The sequence below is a fragment of the Quercus robur genome, chromosome 3 (genome assembly GCF_932294415.1).
Source record: "Quercus robur chromosome 3, dhQueRobu3.1, whole genome shotgun sequence".
NCBI classification, from domain to species: domain Eukaryota; kingdom Viridiplantae; phylum Streptophyta; class Magnoliopsida; order Fagales; family Fagaceae; genus Quercus; species Quercus robur.
Genome location: NC_065536.1, coordinates 51,669,905 through 51,689,483, shown reverse-complemented (window position 1 = coordinate 51,689,483; position 19,579 = coordinate 51,669,905). Strand labels below are relative to the sequence as shown.

At 33.9% G+C, this 19,579-nt stretch overlaps 2 protein-coding genes across 2 annotated transcripts; both read left to right on the top strand.

Annotated features, from left to right (window-relative positions):
* The first annotated feature begins 327 nt into the window (after positions 1–327).
* Positions 328–1,925, top strand: LOC126718284 (stemmadenine O-acetyltransferase-like). Its single transcript, XM_050420404.1, has one exon. The coding sequence runs from the start codon at positions 393–395 to the stop codon at positions 1,698–1,700; it is 1,308 nt and encodes a 435-aa protein (XP_050276361.1). The 5' UTR covers positions 328–392; the 3' UTR covers positions 1,701–1,925.
* A 5,585-nt stretch (positions 1,926–7,510) lies between these two features.
* Positions 7,511–9,180, top strand: LOC126718283 (stemmadenine O-acetyltransferase-like). Its single transcript, XM_050420403.1, has one exon. The coding sequence runs from the start codon at positions 7,701–7,703 to the stop codon at positions 8,976–8,978; it is 1,278 nt and encodes a 425-aa protein (XP_050276360.1). The 5' UTR covers positions 7,511–7,700; the 3' UTR covers positions 8,979–9,180.
* The last annotated feature ends 10,399 nt before the right edge of the window (positions 9,181–19,579 follow it).

Genomic DNA, 19,579 nt, shown 5'->3' with positions numbered 1-19,579 from the left:
ATGCAAATAGAGTTACTTATTTTTAAAACCAGTTTTCGTGTGTATAACGCATTTAGCTAGCTAGGTACACGGCCTTCATTGTCTCGCACTACCGAAAAACAATCCCACTCTATGTGGTGTGGAGACCAATTACTCAACGGCAATGTGTATAGTGGGAGTGTGAAACAGTAGCTTTTCTTGGTCAAAAAAGAATGCCAGCTGTCACACACAAAATTCAACACTTTTTCACAGTATACTATTGTCAATGTGCGATCCAAATTTGCAAATCCTGTACCACCGAATTCTTTGACTCTGTTCGGTCATCACATCTATATAACTCCCTAGGCCCTAGCTATATTTCCATCATATTTGTCAACATCTATCTGCTTGTTAAAAATCACTCTACACAGAAAATGAAGGTTCACATCGAAGTTATTCACGACGAGACCATCAAACCTTCTTCTCCAACTCCACACCATCTTCGCCATTACAAGCTTTCCTTTCTTGATCAAATATCGCCCCCAGTTTTCATGCCCTTGGTTCTCTTCTACCCTAAAGAAGATTGCACTAATCTGACTAACTCATCAGAGCAAAGTAATCGGATTAAGAAATCCTTGTCCGATGCCTTAACCCGATTCTATCCACTAGCAGGACGGGTTAAGAGCAATCTTTATATTGATTGCAATGATGAGGGTGTGTACTATGTGGAAGCCAAGGTTGATTGCCAACTTCATGAATTTCTTGAGGATCCAATCCCTGCTGAGCTCAATAAATTTCTACCATGTGCACTAGACGATGGGAACGAATTACCTGCAATCGTCCAAGTCACTTTGTTCAGCTGTGGAGGGATTGCCGTTGGTCTTGGCATATCTCACAAAGTTGCGGACGGCTTGTCATTCTTCGTGTTTCTCAACACTTGGGCTGCTATTGCTCGCGGCGATAGCGATATAGCTAGCCCTCGACTCGATTCAGCCAAGCTTTTTCCTCCGAAAGCTTTGACTGGCTTCGAACCAAGGACCGGGATTGTGAAGGAAAACATTGTGGCAAAGAGGTTTGTCTTCGATGCCTCTGCCATAGCAGCTCTTAGAGCCAAATACACTGACAACACAAGCATCGAACATGCAACACGGCCTACTCGCATTGAAGCCTTATCAGCTTTCATATGGAGCCGCTTCATGGCTTCTACTCAACCTAAATCAGACCCAAATAAGATCTACACAGTTCTCCATGCTATCAACCTACGTACTAGGCTTGACCCTCCTCTTCCTAATAACTATTTTGGGAACATAAGCCGAATAGCTATCTCAGTGCCATCCATGGATGCAGATAATAGGTGCTCTGACATTGTTAACCAAGTGAGGAATTCAATAAGGGAAGTGAACGTGGATTACGTGAAGAAACTTCAAGAAAGTGAGGGTCATTTGAATTTCATGAAAGAGCGCGCTGCAAGCATCTCAAAGGGAGAGGTAGTACCCTTCAGCTTCACCAGCTTGTGCAGGTTCCCTATATATGAGGCTGATTTTGGGTGGCGGAAGCCGGTCTGGGTTGGCTCGGCTAGGTTGACGTTCAAGAATCTTGTTACTTTCTTTGACACTAACTCCGGAAATGGAATAGAGGCATGGGTAAACTTGAAAGAAAAAGACATGGCTAAATTTGAAAGGGATGAGGAGTTCCTCACGTATGTTTCATCGACCCCAAATGTGAAAACTACAGTGTTATAATAGTAATTATCTCGCGAGACGATCTTATAAGATATCAAATTGTGTTATAATCTTATGGACTAACTATTCAGAGTGAATCCTATATGGTCTTTAGTTCACTAGTTGTTTTATTTGGGAGTCGTTGTAAGAGAGCTTAAAAGTTATTTATTTATTACTTTGAATCTTTTGGCTTCGGTGTTAAATAAGTTTGTTCATAATCTAAATTTAGGACAAACAATTGTAAGATTTTTCTTTGTAATTAATTTTGCTGTTGTTATTTTCTTAAATATAAACAACAATTGTTTAACAAGCAGATCAGCTTTTAAATTATTACTCATTGCCATTATTTGGTATGGAGTCAATGAAACCACACAATGACCCCTTTTTTTTTATTCAGTTAAAAAAGAAAAAGAAAAAGGGTAGTCCATAAAATAAACTGAGTATGAAGAGAATTCTAATTTTGATTAATAAGCCCTTCGGAATTTAGACTTATTGAACTTCAAAATCTGGGTCATATACTCGTTATGCGTTTTTGTCAGTAGAGATGACAGGTGCATGTAATCATACATACTCTCCATATTGTGGGCGCAGCCCAGCTGTCTCATGTGAATTGAACAAGAATGAGCAGAATCGACTTACTATAGGCTCTAAAAGATTACTGCATGAAGCGATATGTACTCACAATGTATTGTCATTTTTTCTAACTTTGAGCACTAGCTCGGATAAGTCCAATAAAATGACTAGCTTAAAAATAATCCAAAAGTGGGTCTTCCAAACAGGGAAGTTAGGATTTCATGGACATTGTCTATCCTTTTCCTCTCAGTCATTGACTAGCAATGGGATGATTGATAGAAATAATTGATCCCCTTTAAAAGTGTTCCACCATTTTTTCTTTTTATTTATTTATTTATTTATTTTTAAGAAGATACATATTCCATTTTATACTTCATCAATTACAATTTATCATTTACAATGTATTTGATTTTTATTTTTAAAATTTTGACTACTTTATAATAAACATAAAAAAAAAAAAAGTATTAATATATTATGATTAGTAGAGTATAAAATAGAATGCTAAGATTGGAACTAAGAATCTTTATACATTTCATACTTGACATATCAAAAGATCAACAAAAAAAGAAGAAAAATTATGTAAAATTGAGGTATTGCAAGCTTGAACAATCAACATTTTAAGTCATGCATCTTGGAGCAATTAGCAAACGGAAGAGTGTAGAGTCATTTTGTGAAATTGAAAACGGGTATAATTTAGATACAGTGTCTTAGAAGCAATATATTAGATTTTCCAATCAAATTTAAAGGTTGTCCAATTAAATTCAAACATATACTTACATTAATCAATGAAGTATAAAAATGTTAACTTTTTCGAGAATACTAAATTCAATACAATTGTGTGTTTAAATTTGATTAAAAAACCTAATATATTGTATAAAAAGTATTGTATCTAAGATTTATGCATTGAAGATTAACATTTAAACTTAATGACCGACCACTACATGTTATTCTTGAAGTATCTTATTCTTTCTGATGGGTTTATACGATTATGTAACAAACTTGCATCGGAGGAACCACCTAATGGTCAGGGTCCCCTGGCCCACTAAACTTATTACTCTATATATATAAAGATCTTAAACATGTGCATTAATTTTTTAATTAAAAAAAAAAATTGTATACATATGTGTAAGGACTCAATTTGTAACGACCCCAAAATGATGTTAGGTTCGCACATTAAGGGCCCAAACAATATAATTTGTAAAGCGTGGGCTTGAAAGGCTAGGCCTTAGTTACTGGACGGTGGTTAGTCATGATATTCATACAGAATTAAACCATGTTCGCTCGAGAAGTCTTTCTCCTCGATACGGCTTGGGAGGCTCTGGTTCTTGGCCTTTTTTCCCAGCCCCTCGGCCAAAGGGTGGGACGTTGATCTGACGGTGGAAGCCCAAGAGCTGTCCGTGCCGCTGGTGCTTCGAAGCACAGCCCCTAGTGGAACTTTATGTTAGGGCACAACAACGGGCCGTTGGAAGTGGTGGAGGGACTTTCTCGACCCACCGCCTATGCCAACGCAGAAGCCTTCCAACAGACGGCGCCAATTGTAAGGACTCAATTTGTAATGACCCCAAAATGATGTTGGGTTCGCATGTTAAGGGCCCAAACAATATAATTTGTAGAGCGTGGGCTTGAAAGGCTAGGCCTTGGTCACCGGACGGTGATTAGTCATGGTGTACATACAGAATTAAACCATGTTCGCTCGAGAAGTCTTTCTCCTCGATACGGCCTGGGAGGCTCTGGTTCTTGACCTTTTTTTCTAGCCCCTTTTTTCTGGACTGCTTACTTCTCCTTTTATATTAACCTTTACCCCTCTTCCAACATCCACATGTAGGTTCAACTTTCCAGGGCTGATACTTGTCCCATTAGCCCATACCCAAAATGGTTGGGGGTGGTTGTAAAAACTGAAAAGTATTGCTCTGTCTGGCGCAGAGTATTTAATTGCAGTAATAGCAGCCTTCCTTTGTCCTTTGTCACCATATTGTCCAGGGCTCCTTTATCTATCAACGCGGATGTGTTTGGCTCTTCCCAAAACTGTTCCTATGCCGTTCTTGCCCTTTCTTTTAGGAGTGCCTTGGGGATGCCGAGGATAGAGTCATTCTCGGCCATGTCTCAAGGCTACTTGGACTTTCACTGTAGGTCCTCGGCTATATCCCTCCTTGGCTCGGGCCTTGAGCCCCAATGTAAAGTGGGCTAGGGTCACAAATCCTCTGACCCCACAATATGAAATGAGAAATTAGTTAAGCTTATAATTAACACTTTAAATAGCAATTAAAAATTATATATTTATACATATAATTATTTTCTAAAAGTATTTAAATTTTAAAAGAAAGTACAAGACTAATTTTTTTGAAAAAAAAAATAGAATCACAATCTCATTGAACATATAAAATTATAATGAACACATAATTATTTTAATAATTATCTCAAATACGCAAAGGAAAACAATTAAAGGTTTTAGTCCTCACACTTTATGCCATGTAATTTAAATAAAGATACCTAACTTTCATTAAAAAAAAAAAAAAATTGTATGCTAGGTTGCCATTAGTCAAATTTTTATTAAATTTTTGTGAGGAAAAGAAAATTTTCGTTCAAAGTTTTAAGCTCCTATCTGATACAACTATATTTAAATGCAATGCAACTAATGCAAAAGTATGCAATTAGTTTTTTTTTTTTTTTTTTTTTTTTTTTTTTTGGTGATAAAAGTATGTATCTATTTGTTTGGTAGAAATATATTTTTGTTTAGTCAAATAGTTGATAACATATAAAATATTTCAATTTGTTGTTTAGTTTCGATCACAAAAAAAAAAAAAAAAAAAAAAACAAAAAAAACAAAAAAACAAAACAAAACAAAAAACAAAAGACGAATAAAAAGGTTAATGTTTTTTTCTTTTTTACCCCTCCCTGTAGGTATCCTGTGTTTGGACATCTATATGCTATGCCTATATAAGTGTCTCGCCGTCGCCACAATACAGGATCCATTAATTCCCAAGAAATTTTTAGTGTTAGAGCATTCTTATTTGCTTATAAAAAATTTATGTTTATGTTAATATATAATCTTATTTTTTCTATTTTACACATTTACTTTTCAAAACAGTCTACTCTACATAATAAGTATCTATTTTACACTATATTTTATTAAAATATTAATTTTTCTTAATTTTTTTAAATTGTTTTTCTTTTTTCACACATAACAACTATTTTCTACTCATCTCTTCATTCATTCTGAAGACACTAAAAGAAAAAATAAAAAATTAAATACAAAACGAATAGTGTAAGTGTAAATTTACTCGATTACTTAACTTCTATATATTTTTGGTCTTAATAGAATGTGATATTTTTCTATTATACTAGTATTGGTGCGAGTACTATTATCGCTCCTCTTCTTTAATTATTAGTCAACCTGCATCCTTCTCGAATTGTTTGAAGTGATCAAAGTCATCACTAATTGTACTATATGTCTATATCTGATACGGACGTTTCCTTGTTCATCACTGCATCAATTTCTCAATACAGATAAGACGGCATCTTTGCACTTATCCTAAAAAACTATAAAGATATCTAAGGCGTTGTTGACTAGATCTCTGTACTCATAAGTTGTAACTAGCTTGTAAGTCTTGCGGTGACTATTGCTCAATCAAATCCAGAAATTCGACAAATATATATACAGTACTTGTGTTAGCTTATTAGGCTATGAAACTGAAAGCGGGGCACACTTTAAGGGGAGGTGAATCAATGTGCTGAATTTCTAGATATCACATAAATCTCAAAACCAAAATTTCACACAGTTGGCACTCAACCCACTGGTTGAAGTTCTCACTATTTCTCACTTATTTTTTCAGAGGAATTTGGTATTTTCAAACGTAAGATGCGTTGTATTGTAACCTTCTTGGATAGATTATTAATAAAAGAAAATAGACAATCAAAACTACAGTATATATCATGCAAACATCAAGCTGAAGGCAATAGATAAGCTTAATAATTAGCAGACTTTGATAATTAAACTTTTTTTTGAAGCCGATAATTAAACTTAATAGGTCTTATATATATTATGTCAACTTAGTAGGTATTTGGTAGGACGGAGACTGTGACACATTTGGTTAATAATTTATAAAGAAAAGTTAATGAATACTTTAAGGATATTAGTTTAGGAAATATTTTTAGAAGCTTTTTATAAGAAAAGAGAAAAAGTAATTAATTATTTTAATGACTTTTTATATTTCTAATGAAAATGGTATCAAAATTTTTCTAAAATAATTAATTAATAATTGTTTTAAAGACATTCGTTAACATGAACCTAATTTATAATATGGAGGTAAACAAACGTGTGAATAAAATATAAATTCTTCAAGCAAAAACAAAAATGTATTCTATGACTAATAATTTTTGGCGGTGGAAACATTTAATTCATTTGGTGTAAAGAAAACCTTTTTTTGGCCCTTTTAAGTTTCAACCCCTATGTTTTCTCAAATTAAAAAATAAAAAATAAATAAAAAAGTTTCAACCCACCATATGTCAAAATAATTTTAAAATTTAACATGTGATCAATATTTTATAAAAGATATTATAGTATGTAGCAACGACCATGTCTTGTGGGTTCCAGTTAACTCAATTGGTAAAGTCTCTGATGGTTGAATAACAGATTTGGGGTTCAATCCCTGCCGCTATCATCAGAAGCAGACGTCATAGGTTGAAACATGTTAGTTTGTAAATCTATAATAAAATTTGTGATATCCCTAACATCTCTAATAATAAAAAGTGTACAATAATTTGAAAAAAATTCATATTTTTTATAAAATTTTGATTCCTTTACAATGATATGACTCTTTTTTTTTTTTTTTTGGTAAAGGATAAAAAATTTTTGTGGTGGGGCCTTACGCCTAGGCCTTGGGCCGGTCCTGTAAGCGCACGAGAAAAATATGACTCGTTCCAAGTTTTCCCGAAGACACTGTGCAAAGTGCTGTAGCTAGTGGCCCAGTTGCACCTGAATATATACCTAACCTATTCCTTTGTTTTGTGGACCAACCCTAGCGCATTTCTATCCTCACTTTTAGAAAAAATGATAATACTCTCAAGTGCATGTATTATTGAAACCCACATTTTCTCGTCAAATCTCGTTTTATTTTATTATATATTTAGCGCAATATTTCCTGACTAAAACCGCGTCCGCTGCTCAACTTTTGAATTGGTAAAACGAATGAAATCTTAGCGTGGTTTTTGAGTTATGATTATGATCACCGTGGTACACCGCCCGTAGACTTCACATTATTGGATTTCGTTTTCTAGATAGAGGTTCAATATTCTTCACCAACTTTCATTTTTTGGTCATAGCATCATGATCAACTTGCACGATTGCAGAAAAGTAAAGCAACTCATTGGTTATAAAATGGGATTCACATGTGGAATTGGCAGCAATAGCCGTGACTGAATAACCTTCTTCTACTTACTAGAGCAAAGATGAAAGTTGTAGTGGTAGAGAGTGATACCATTAAACCATTGTCCCCAACACCACACCATCTTCGTAATCTCCAACTCTCCTTTCTTGACCAAATTGCCACACCAGTTTTCATGCCTATGATCCTTTTTTACCCAAGTGATAACAATTCCATCAATGCCCACAGATTGAACAGGCTCAAGAAATCCCTGTCTGAAACCTTGACAAACTTTTACCCACTTGCCGGTAGGGTTAAAGACAACTCCTTTATAAACTGTAACGATGAGGGTGTCTACTATTTTGAAGCCCAAGCCAAGTGCCAAATTTCCCAAGTTATTCAGCAACCTGAACCAGCCCAACTCAATAAACTACTCCCATATGAGCTAGATAATGTAGGAGAGTTAGTTTTGGCAATTCAAGTCAATGTTTTTGACTGTGGTGGAATAGCTATTGGAGTTTGCATTTCCCACAAGGTTGCTGATGCATTATCTCTAGCGATGTTTCTTAATAGTTGGGCTGCTACAGCACGTGGTGTTCGCAATACAATCTGTCCACGATTTGATTTGGCCACCCTCTTTCCACCTAGAAACATTTCTGGGTTTAAACCAAGCACTGGAATCATGAAGGACAAGATTGTGACAAAGAGGTTTGTGTTCAACGCCTCCATGATTGCAGCTCTTAAAGCTAAATACACTGACAATGCGAGCGTGGAGTGCAAAAGGTGCCCCACACGTATTGAGGCCTTATCGGCTTTCATATGGAGCCGATTTGTGGCCGCTACCACTCAAGGGAAACTGGACCCAGAGAGGTTGTACACAGTGCTTCATGCAGTCAATCTACGCACAAGAATGGACCCTCCATTGTCAGAATGTTACTTCGGAAATATTAGCCGATTTTCTATAGCCACACCTTGCATGGACTCGAAAGGGGAGTGTCATGGCCTCGTGAACCAAATGAGAGATGCGATTAAGACAATAGATGGGGAGTATGTGAAAAAACTACAGGAAGGCAATGGGCACTTGAATTTTATGAAAGAGCGTGCTGAAAAAATTACAAAAGGAGATGTGCTTTCATTTAGCTTTACTAGTCTGTGCAGGTTTCCTCTATATGAAACTAATTTTGGGTGGGGAAAGCCTTTGTGGATTGGTTCTTGCAGCCTGACCTTCAAAAATTTAGTTGTTTTCATGGATACCGCATCGGGTAATGGAATAGAAGCATGGGTTAATTTAAAAGAGGCCGACATGGCTACCTTTGAAGGTGATGAAGAGTTACTTGCCTTTGCTACACCAACTCGATACTAAAAGGATAGAATTTGGCTCCAAACTGTTTGAAGGATGATACTTCACTCCAATCTATTAAAGGGTGATTTATATGACCATTCACATATTTTTAATACATAACCTATCTTGATAATTGTATATCTAGTGTGGCTATAGTCCGTACCAAATGTGACGATTTGTTTGGAAATTTATTTTTCCCCAAAGTGTGGTTCTAATGTACAAATGCTTCCTCTCTTTTTTTATGATTTCTAGGCAGGGTGTAATAAGATATGAATTTGTATTTGAGATGAAATCAAACTTGTTGATCAATTATATAATTAAGTATATAGTTTACAGGTAGAAGCAAGAAATCTTTCTTAGGAGCAAAGGTTATATATTGATTGAAGAAATATAACTCTTTGTTTAGAAACAATGAAAAAAAAAAACTTATAGTGTCGATCTTATGTTGACCTAGGAAGTATAGCTTTTTTGTTGTAAAATTATAGCGATAAAAAGCGTTAACTAAGAAAACTTTTAATGTTTTGAGAGTCCGAAAAATTATAGGAAATAATGCTTTAAAATTGTAGATTTATAAAATATGAACAGTAAATTGTAGAGCTTTAAAGTACTTAAAGCTCTTTTATAATTGTGCTAATGCAATACAGGCCCATAATCTAATTCTAAACCACTTTAATTTATTTATTTTCCACTTAACTATCCCTTATATGATGTTATTCAACGGAAAATTATAATGAATAGTGCTAATTCGAGATTTAATAAAAACAATTGTTGACAGTGTTTGAGCAAAAATTCCACTTTTCTTGCTTTCATTACTTTGAAAAAAATCTCTTGGAATTTTCATGTTCATGGCCCTTCAAATTTTCATACACTTCCCAACGATACATCATTTTCTTAAACTCGATGTTGTTTACTCCTACTTGACCACCTCAAACTAATGTTGCACATTTTCCACGTTTAATGGAAAAAAAGGGAAAGACTATGTATCTAACCAATAAATTGATTTTCTGATATCTTACCATATTCAAAGCTGATTTTGACATGAGAATTATCTAATCAAAGAGAATTTCACCCTCTTCACGATGAATTTACTGCAATATAAAACATGGCCTAATTTTCAGTCCAATATGGTGGAAATTAACGTTCTCAAAATATTTTCATGAAATTTAATGATTTGACAACCGGTCGGTGTGAATGGTTAGTCAACTTAATTTCTAGAAACCTAGGCACTGTTGGGTCCTGAATAATTATCCACTAATATTATCAATCTAAAATAGCAATCGCACACAAGAACACAAATATTTATGTGAAAAACCCTTTCTCTTTAAAAGGAAAAACCATGGGACAAATTCCAAATCAATTTCATTATTCTCAAATCAATTACAATATCTCTCTTGTATGTCTCACGACTGAAGAAAAATCTCTCTTATTTTTCTTTTCTATCACATACACTCTCTGTCTCACGGCTAAATAAAAACCTTCTTGTTTTTCTTTGCTCTCACGCACACTCTCTTTGTATGTCAAAGGCAGTAACACTTTGCTCTCTCTTCCTTGACTATCTCATCGAAGACGGCAACCCTTTGCTCTCTCCTTCTTGGTTATATCTCCTCAAAGGCGGCAACACTTTGCTCTCTCTTCCTTGACTATCTTCTCAAAGGCGGCAATACTTTACTCTCTACTCCTTGGTTATCTTCTCAAAAACGACAACCCTTACTCTCTCCTCCTTGACTATCTTCTCGAAGACGGCAACACTTTACTCTCTCCTTCTTAGTTATCTTCTCAAAGGTGGCAACCATTTGCTCTCTCCTCCTTGGTTATCTTCTCGAAGGTGGCAATCATTTGCTCTCTCCTCCTTAGCTATCTTCTTGAAGGCGGCAACCCTTTGCTATCTCCTCCTTGGTTACTCCCAAGCGAAAATCTTTTTTTTGTCTCTTGATTTCATGCTCTATTTTCCCTCTCCCCATAGGGAGGACTCTTGAGCCAAAGCCATCAAATTTTTTATAGTATTATCTATTTATAAGACTCTTTTCCTAATTTCTCTTGAACTACGAATACATTACTTCTTTAATAAGGAATAAACTTACCTTCCACACCAAGGAATAGTCTTTCCATTCACACAAGGGAATAAACTTTCCTTCTTCACCAAGGAATAGTCCTTCGTTCCACACAAAGGAAACCCAAATTAATTTTTCTTCAATAGGAAACTTAATTGACTTTCCAAGTCACAATTGGAATTTGAAGAAATTTCCCAACAATCTCCACCTTAACTCAAATTCCATCAATTGTCTTCTTTCTTCTTGGGATAGCTCCTCCTTAATCAAGTAGCATTCTTTTCCTCTTGGAAAAGCTCCACCTTAATCAAAGCAATCCCTTCTCTTCCATCATAATTCACATAAAGAGTCATCCACTAAATCAACCAAGCTCAAATACCATTGTTGGTCTTTTCTTACACAACATTGTACGCAACTGATCTTGATAGAGTTAATCGAATAAGTCCCAATACTTGTCTATCGAGAAGGTTACATTCTTCATCCTTCATAGTCTCAGGTTTTTTCCCCAAATGAGGCAGATGCAACTTCTTCCTATAGAGATAATCTTCAATCTACATCCTCCAATATCCAAAGTCTATTCGATCAAACTTTTTGATTCCTGAAGTCTTGCCTTCTTCTCCAACCATCGGTTCTACTCTAACCTTAGCTCTGATACCACTATTAGGTCCCGAATAATATTATCCACCAATATTATCAATCTCAAATAGCAATTGCACACAAGGACACAAATATTTACATGGAAAACCCTTTTCTCCTTGAAGGAAAAAAACCATGGGACAAATTTCGAATTAATTTCACTATTCTCAAATCTACTACTGAAAGTTCAAAAACGTGTATAAACACCTTTGAACGTTTAGACCCCCAAATTACAACTTAACCAATTCAAGCAATATGTCAAACAACTAGTGTGCGGAAACTTAACATAAGTTATAATATGGAATTGGTAAAAACTATCTAAGCCGAAACAAAACACAATCCACAACAGATAATAAAAAGGCAAAGATAGAGAGGAAGGAAGATGCAAACACAAAGACAACACGCGATATGTTATCAAAGAGGAAACCGAAGCCCTCGGCGTAAAACCTCTCCGCCGCCCTCCAAGCGGTAAAAAATCCACTAGAAAATACAGTTGGGATACATGGACAACAATAGACCCTCCAAGCCTAATCTACCCAGTGCACCTAAGCCCTCCAAGCTTCTTGCTCCAACGAGGTTGCGCCGAACCTTTTTCTTTTCTAGCTTCCCGGATTCTGCTACTAGACCGTAGCATCAACCAATGAAGATTGGTTCCTTCCTAACTGCTTCCCAGAAATCCAAACAGCTCTCTCACAGTAATGATAATGGTGAGAATCAGGTTTGGTATAATGCCTCTCAAGGATTTGACAATGGAGAGGAAGAGAGTTGAGGAATTTGAAGAGACTCTAATGTATAGATTGTGGGTGAATCAATCTTATTTTTCTTTAGGGTTTCTCTCTCAAAATTCTCTCTGGAAGCTCTCTTACAATCGTGGGTATAAGGGGTATTTATACTGGAGTGGGAGAGGAATGTGAAATGTCAGGTTTTACAAAACAGGGGTGGCTCGCGGCTTGACTAAGTCGCGAGATCCAGTCGCGAGATAACCGTATGGCCAGTTGTCCTGTTTTGTCCTGTAGTGCTCCAGCTTGCATGACTGTTCACCTTCCAGCATGCTTGGCACGTGTGCTGCGTCTGGCGGCTTGCAGCCGCGAGTCACCCGCGAGTCTCTGTTTTCTTGCACACTCTTGAGCAATCTTCACTCTATCTCACTCACTACCCTTACATCAAACCCACCTAAATACAGGGTTACTAAATGCTGAATTACAAGCAAATTTGGCACGGAATAAAGCCAATTAGATGGTTGAATAAATTCAACCTTACAATTACAATATCTCTTGTGTATATCTCACGACTAAAGAAAAATTTTTTATTTTTCTTTGCTCTCACATACACTCTCTTTATGTCTCATTGCTAAAGAAATTTTTTCTTATTTTTATTTGCTCTCACACACACTCTCTTTGTGTGTTGAAGGTGGTAACACTTTCCTCTCTCCTCCTTAACTATCTTCTCAAATGCGGCAACACATTACTCTCTTCTCCTTGGTTATCTTCTTGAATGCAACAACTCTTTGCTCTCTCCTCCTTGGTTGTCTCCTCGAAGGCGGCAACCCTTTGCTCTTTCCTCCTTAGCTATCTTCTTAAAGGCGACAACCTTTTTCTCTCTCCTCCTTGGTTATTCCCAAGTGAAAATCCACTTTTTCTCTCTTGGTTTCACACTTTATTATCCCTCTACCCACAGGGAGGACCCTTGGTCCAAAGCTATCAAATTCTTTGTAGCATTGTCTATTTATAAGACTTTTTTCTTATTCTCTCTTGAACTAGGAATACATTACTTCTTTAATATGGAATAGACTTTTCTTCCACACCAAGGATTAGTCTTTCCTTTCACACAAGGGAATAGACTTTCCTTCTACACCAAGAAATAGTCCTTTCTTCGCCATAAAGGAAACCCAAATTAATTTTTTCTTCTTCAATTAGGAAACCTAATTGAATTTACAAGTCACAATTGGAATTTGAGGCAATTTTCGAACAATATATTTTTGGGTGTATACATGTAAGTGAAGTCTCACATTGAATAATGATAAGAAGAATGAATAGTTAATATAACATAATTAAGCACATACCCATTAGGCTTAAGCCTTTTAAGTTAAATTGTGTCTCTATATGTTACATTAATTACTCAAGGAAGCTCCCCAAAATATTTATCTCCCCAACAAGTGGTATCAGAACCCATAGTGGTGTGAGGTAAAGGTGGCAAGATTATCAAGGTTCCTTTCACAGTTGGAGTGGGAACGGGGTGTATGTAATTGAAGCCCTTTTACAAATGGAGCAAGATGGGTCCCTTTCGCAATTAAAATGTGAACAATATATTGCACCAAGCAAACCCATAAAGGCTACATAAACGATCTTGGAAAAGGTCCTACAAAGGAGTATTATTGCCAATGATGCTAGGCAACGATGAGGTGCGAGATTTCCCATGCATGAAGGATAAAAACATGTGGGGTTGACACGTGGAGGCCCATGGATGATGCACTTTTGAAGAAAAGAGCCCATTAGGCAAGAGGAAGCAAGTAGGACTTGTTCATGGCCTAATGAGAGATCTTGAAGCCCACAAAGAGGCAGAGACTCACATGTGAGGGGGAGATTGTTGGGTATACACGTGTGAGTAAAGTCCTACATTGAATAATGATAAGAAGAATGAGTAGTTAATATAACAGAATTGATCACCTATCCATTGGACTTAAGTCTTTTAGGTTAAAGTGTGTTTCTATATGTTATATTAATTACTCAAGAAAGCTCTCAAATGTATTTATCTCCCCACCAGGCACCACAAAGGGTAAAACAGTGATTTTGTAGAGAAAACCAGTTTATACTACGGAAATATTTTCTATTTTGTAAAAAATTTGTCTTCAAGGTGCTTTTGGTCTTTGGGGACTTGCTCTAGGTCTAAGGTGAACCAAATGGTCATAAAGCTTAACGCAATGTCAATTTTGAGCTTAAAACCATTGAACTTCACCAAATTTGGTCTTTGTGTATGCTTGAACTTTGTCGAAGACAGAGCAATCTGGCTAAGCCAATGCAAATCGAGCCTCAATGATGGGAAACAAATCTTTAAAAAAATGTAAGGTACATAAGTACTGATTGTGTGTTCGCATTACCATATATGGAAAGACTTGTCATCTACCCTCTTTTTTTTTTTTTTCTTTTTTTTTAACTCTTCTTGCTCGTTTATATATTTGGCACATTTTCAAGCCAGTCTCTCGTCGATTTTTGTGTCCTTCAACGTTTGTAGTGGACATCTACTAGTTGTTTTTCTAAATTTTCACCAATATCCTTGAAGATGCATTCCCTCTTATTTTTCACTACAAGTCCTACGCTGAGATTCAAGTATGCTGTGGTTGCAAATATGGTGGTATAATCTCGAATGTAATTCTAATGATCTTAATACAAAATTTAGAATTTACATGCCAATTGGAAGTTATCACTATATCCATTATCTATTTATAAATATTACTATTGTTTTAGATCATTTAAGTGTGTAGTTAAGTAACTTTTGGTGATTGTGAGTGCATGAGAAATAAACATTGGAGTACTGCATACACAAAAAGCCCAAAAATTAATATTTTAATGAATTTTTGCGAAGGTCAATCATGGCCCTTGCAAATAATCATGGCCCTCGCAAATAATTTGGTCTTTGTGTATGCCCTAGCAACCAAGAATTTTTTACGGACCTAAAAAGCCCTCTCAAAAAATCTTATTTGCAATGGCAAAATAAAGCCCTCGCAAATACTTAGTAAAATGTGAAATATTTGTGACCAACAAGAAAAGCTGTCGTAATTATGTGTTATAGTCGTCACAAATACTAATATTTTGAAGGGAAATTTTCCCTCTATATTATTTGCGAGGAACAATTAAATCTCTCGCAAAAAGTGTATTATTTGTGACAATTAAAAAAAGCCGTCACTGATACTAAATTATTTGCGAGGGCTAGGATCGACCTTCACAAATAATCATTAAAATGTCAAAATTTTGGGAGGGAAATGTTCCCACCAAATTATTTCCGAGGAACAATAAAAATCTCTTGTAAAACGTTTATTTTTTTGTGTGGGTTAAAAATATGCCCTTACTAACATTAAATTATTTGCGAGGGCCACGATTGACCTTCCCAAAAATTCATTAAAATATTAATTTTTTTTAGAGATAAAAGTCATTCTAAAATTCAAAGAAAAATAAAAAGAAACGTATAAACATATAGCACTTTGTATTCCTTAAATGAACGTTTTGTTTACGGTCTAAAAAAATCCTTTTATATACATCCGATATAAGAAAGGTCTATCCTTATTTTCTAAACAATTGTACCCATAAAAAAAATGATAGAACTTTCAACTTAAAAATGATAGCCTAAAATTCAAGAATTTTAGCCTTCTGTACTCTCTCTCTCAAAAGTGAATAAAAATTTCTTCCCATTAAAATAATGCATAAAAAATGAGTTTATAGATCAAATGGTAAATTACATCTGATTGGCATAAAATTTGGTATGCATATTAAGACCATATAAAACATGTAATCCAACGATTGGATTTTCAAAATATGATTTCAATAATAAGTTATTAGGTGATGTAACATTTTTTACAATTATATCACATGTAACTTTAACCCAACTCTATATTTCTTAATTCTATGTGAATTTTGATAAATTTACTGTTAGATTACATCATCTTCATACATTTTCCATGCTTATAAAATTTCTAGGCGATCAAATATTAATTGCCAGGTCATCAATCAATTGTTTAAATTCAAACTTTTATAGTTTAAAATAATGCATAAAAGATAAGTTTATAGATTAAACGGTAAATTACATCCAATTGGCATGCATGTTAAGAACATATAGAACATGTAATTCAACAATTGGATTTTCAAAATATGAATTAAATAATAAGTTATTGGGTGGTGTAACATTTTTTAGAGTTAGATCAGATGTAACTCGAACCCAACCCTATACTTCTTAATTCGATGTGAATTTTGACAAATTTACTGTTAGATTGCATTATCTTCATATATTTTTCATGCTTACAAAATTTCAAGGTGATCAAAGATTAATAGTCATGACATCGATCAATTGTCTAGATTCAAGTTTTAGTAGTTTAAATTAATGCATAAAATATGAGTTTTTTGATAAAATGGGAAATTACATCTGATTGGAATGAAAATTGGCATGCATGTTAAGACCATATAGAATATGTAATCAAACAGTTGAATTTTCAAAATATAAATTCAATAACAAGTTATAGGGTGGTGTAACATTTTTTAGAGTTAAGTTAGGTGTAACTTAAACTCAACCCTATATTTCTTAAATCGATGTGAATTTTGACAAATCTACCATTAAATTAAATTATCTTCATACATTTTTCATGGTTACAAAATTTCAAGTTGATCAAAGATTAATAGACACGTCATCAATTAATTGTCTAAATTCAAGATTTTGTACTTTAAAATAATGCATTAAAGATGAGTTTGTAGAACAAATGATAAATTACATCCGATTGGCATGAAAATTGGCACGCATGTTAAGAACGTATAGAACATGTAATCTAATGATTGGATTTCCAGAATATGAATTCAATAATAAGTTACTATGTGGTGTAATATTTTTTAGAGTTACGTTAGGTGTAACTTGAATCCAATCCAATATTTCTTAATTCGATATGAATTTTGACAAATCTACCGTTAAATTAAATTATCTTCATACATTTTTCATGGTTACAAAATTTTAAGGTGATCAAAAATTAATTGGCATGTCATTAATCAATTGTCTAAAATCAAGATTTTGTACTTTAAAATAATGCACAAAAGATGAGTTTGTAGAAGAAATGGTAAATTACATCTGATTGGTATGGAAATTAGCACGCACGTTAAGAACATATAGAATATGTAATCTAATAATTGGATTTCCAAAATATGAATTCAATAATAAGTTACTGTGTAGGGTAACATTTTTTTGAGTTCCATCAAGTGTAACTTGCACACAATCTTATATTTCTTAATTTGATATGAATTTTGACAAATCTACTGTTAAATTACATTATCATCATATATGTTCATATTTACAAAATTTCAAGGTGATAAAAAATTAATAGCAATGTCATCAATCAATTGTCTAGATTCAACGGTAAATTACATCCGATTGGCATGAAAATTGGCATGCATGTTAAAACCACATAGAACATGTAATCCAATTGTTAGATTTTCAAAATATGAATTCAATAATAAGTTATTGGGTGGCGTAACATTTTTTAAAATTACGTCAGGTGTAACTAGAACCCAACCCTATATTTCTTAATTCGATGTGAATTTTGACAAATCTACCGTTAGATTACATTATCTTCATATATTTTTCATGCTTACAAATTTTGATCAAAGATTAATAATCATGTCATTAATCAATTGTTTAGATTCAAGTTTTAGTAGTTTAAAATAATGCATAAAATATGAATTTATAAATAAAATGGGAAGTTACATCTGATTGGCATGAAAATTGGCATGCATGTTAAGACCATATACAATATGTAATCAAACGGTAGGATTTTCAAAATATAAATTCAATAATAAATTATTAAGTTGTGTAACATTTTTTTGAGTTACATTAGGTGTAACTTGAACCTAATCCTATATTTTTTAATTCGATGCGAATTTTGACAAATCTATCGTTAGATTAAATTAACTTCATACATTTTTCATGGTTACAAAATTTCAAGTTGATCAAAGATTAATAGGCATGTCGTCAATCAATTGTCTAAATTCAAGTTTTTGTACTTTAAAATAATGCTAAAAAGACAAGTTTGTAGAACAAATGGTAAATTACACCCGATTAATATGAAAATTGGCACGCATGTTAAGAACACATAGAATATGTCATCTAACGATTGGATTTCCAAAATATAAACTCAATAATAAGTTATTATGTAGTGTAACATATTTTAGAGTTACATCAGGTGTAACTAGAATCCAACCCAATATTTCTTAATTTGATATGAATTTTGACAAATCTACTGTTAAATTACATTATTTTCATATATTTTCATACATACAAAATTTCAATGTGATAAGAGATTAATAGCAATCTCATCAATCAATTGTCTAGATTCAGTGGTAAATTACATCCGATTTGCATGAAAATTAGCATGCATGTTAAGACCACATAGAACATGTAATCCAACGGTTGGATTTCTAAAATATGAATTCAATAATAAGTTATTGGTTGGTGTAATATTTTTTAGATTTCCGTCAGGTGTAATTGGAACCCAACCCAATGTTTCTTAATTCGATTTGAATTTTGACAATTCTACCATTAGATTACATTATCATCATATATTTTTCATGCTAACAAAATTTCGATCAAAGATTAATATTAATCATGTCATCAATCAATTGTCTAGATTCAAGTTTTAGTAGTATCAAATAATGCATAAAATTGAATTTTGACAAATCTATATTTTTTAATACGATGTGAATTTTGACAAATCTACCGTTAAATTGAATTACCTTCATACATTTTTCATGGTTACAAAATTTCAAGGTGAACAAAGATTAATTGGCATGTTATCAATCTAAATTCAAGATTTTGTACATTAAAATAATACAAAAAAGATGAGCTTGTAGAACAAATGGTAAATTACATCCAATTGGCATGAAAATTGGCACGCATGTTAAGAACATATAGAACATGTAATCTAATGATTTGAATTCCAAAATATGAATTCAATAATAAGTTACTGTGTGGTGTAACATTTTTTAGAATTACATCAGGTGTACCTCGAACCTGACCCTATATTTCTTAATTTGATATGAATTTTGACAAATCTACCGTTAAATGACATTATCTTCATATATTTTCACGCTTACAAAATTTCAAATTGATTAAAGATTAATAGCAATGCCATCAATCAATTGTCTAGATTCAATGGTAAATTACATCCAATTGGCATTAAAATTGGCATGC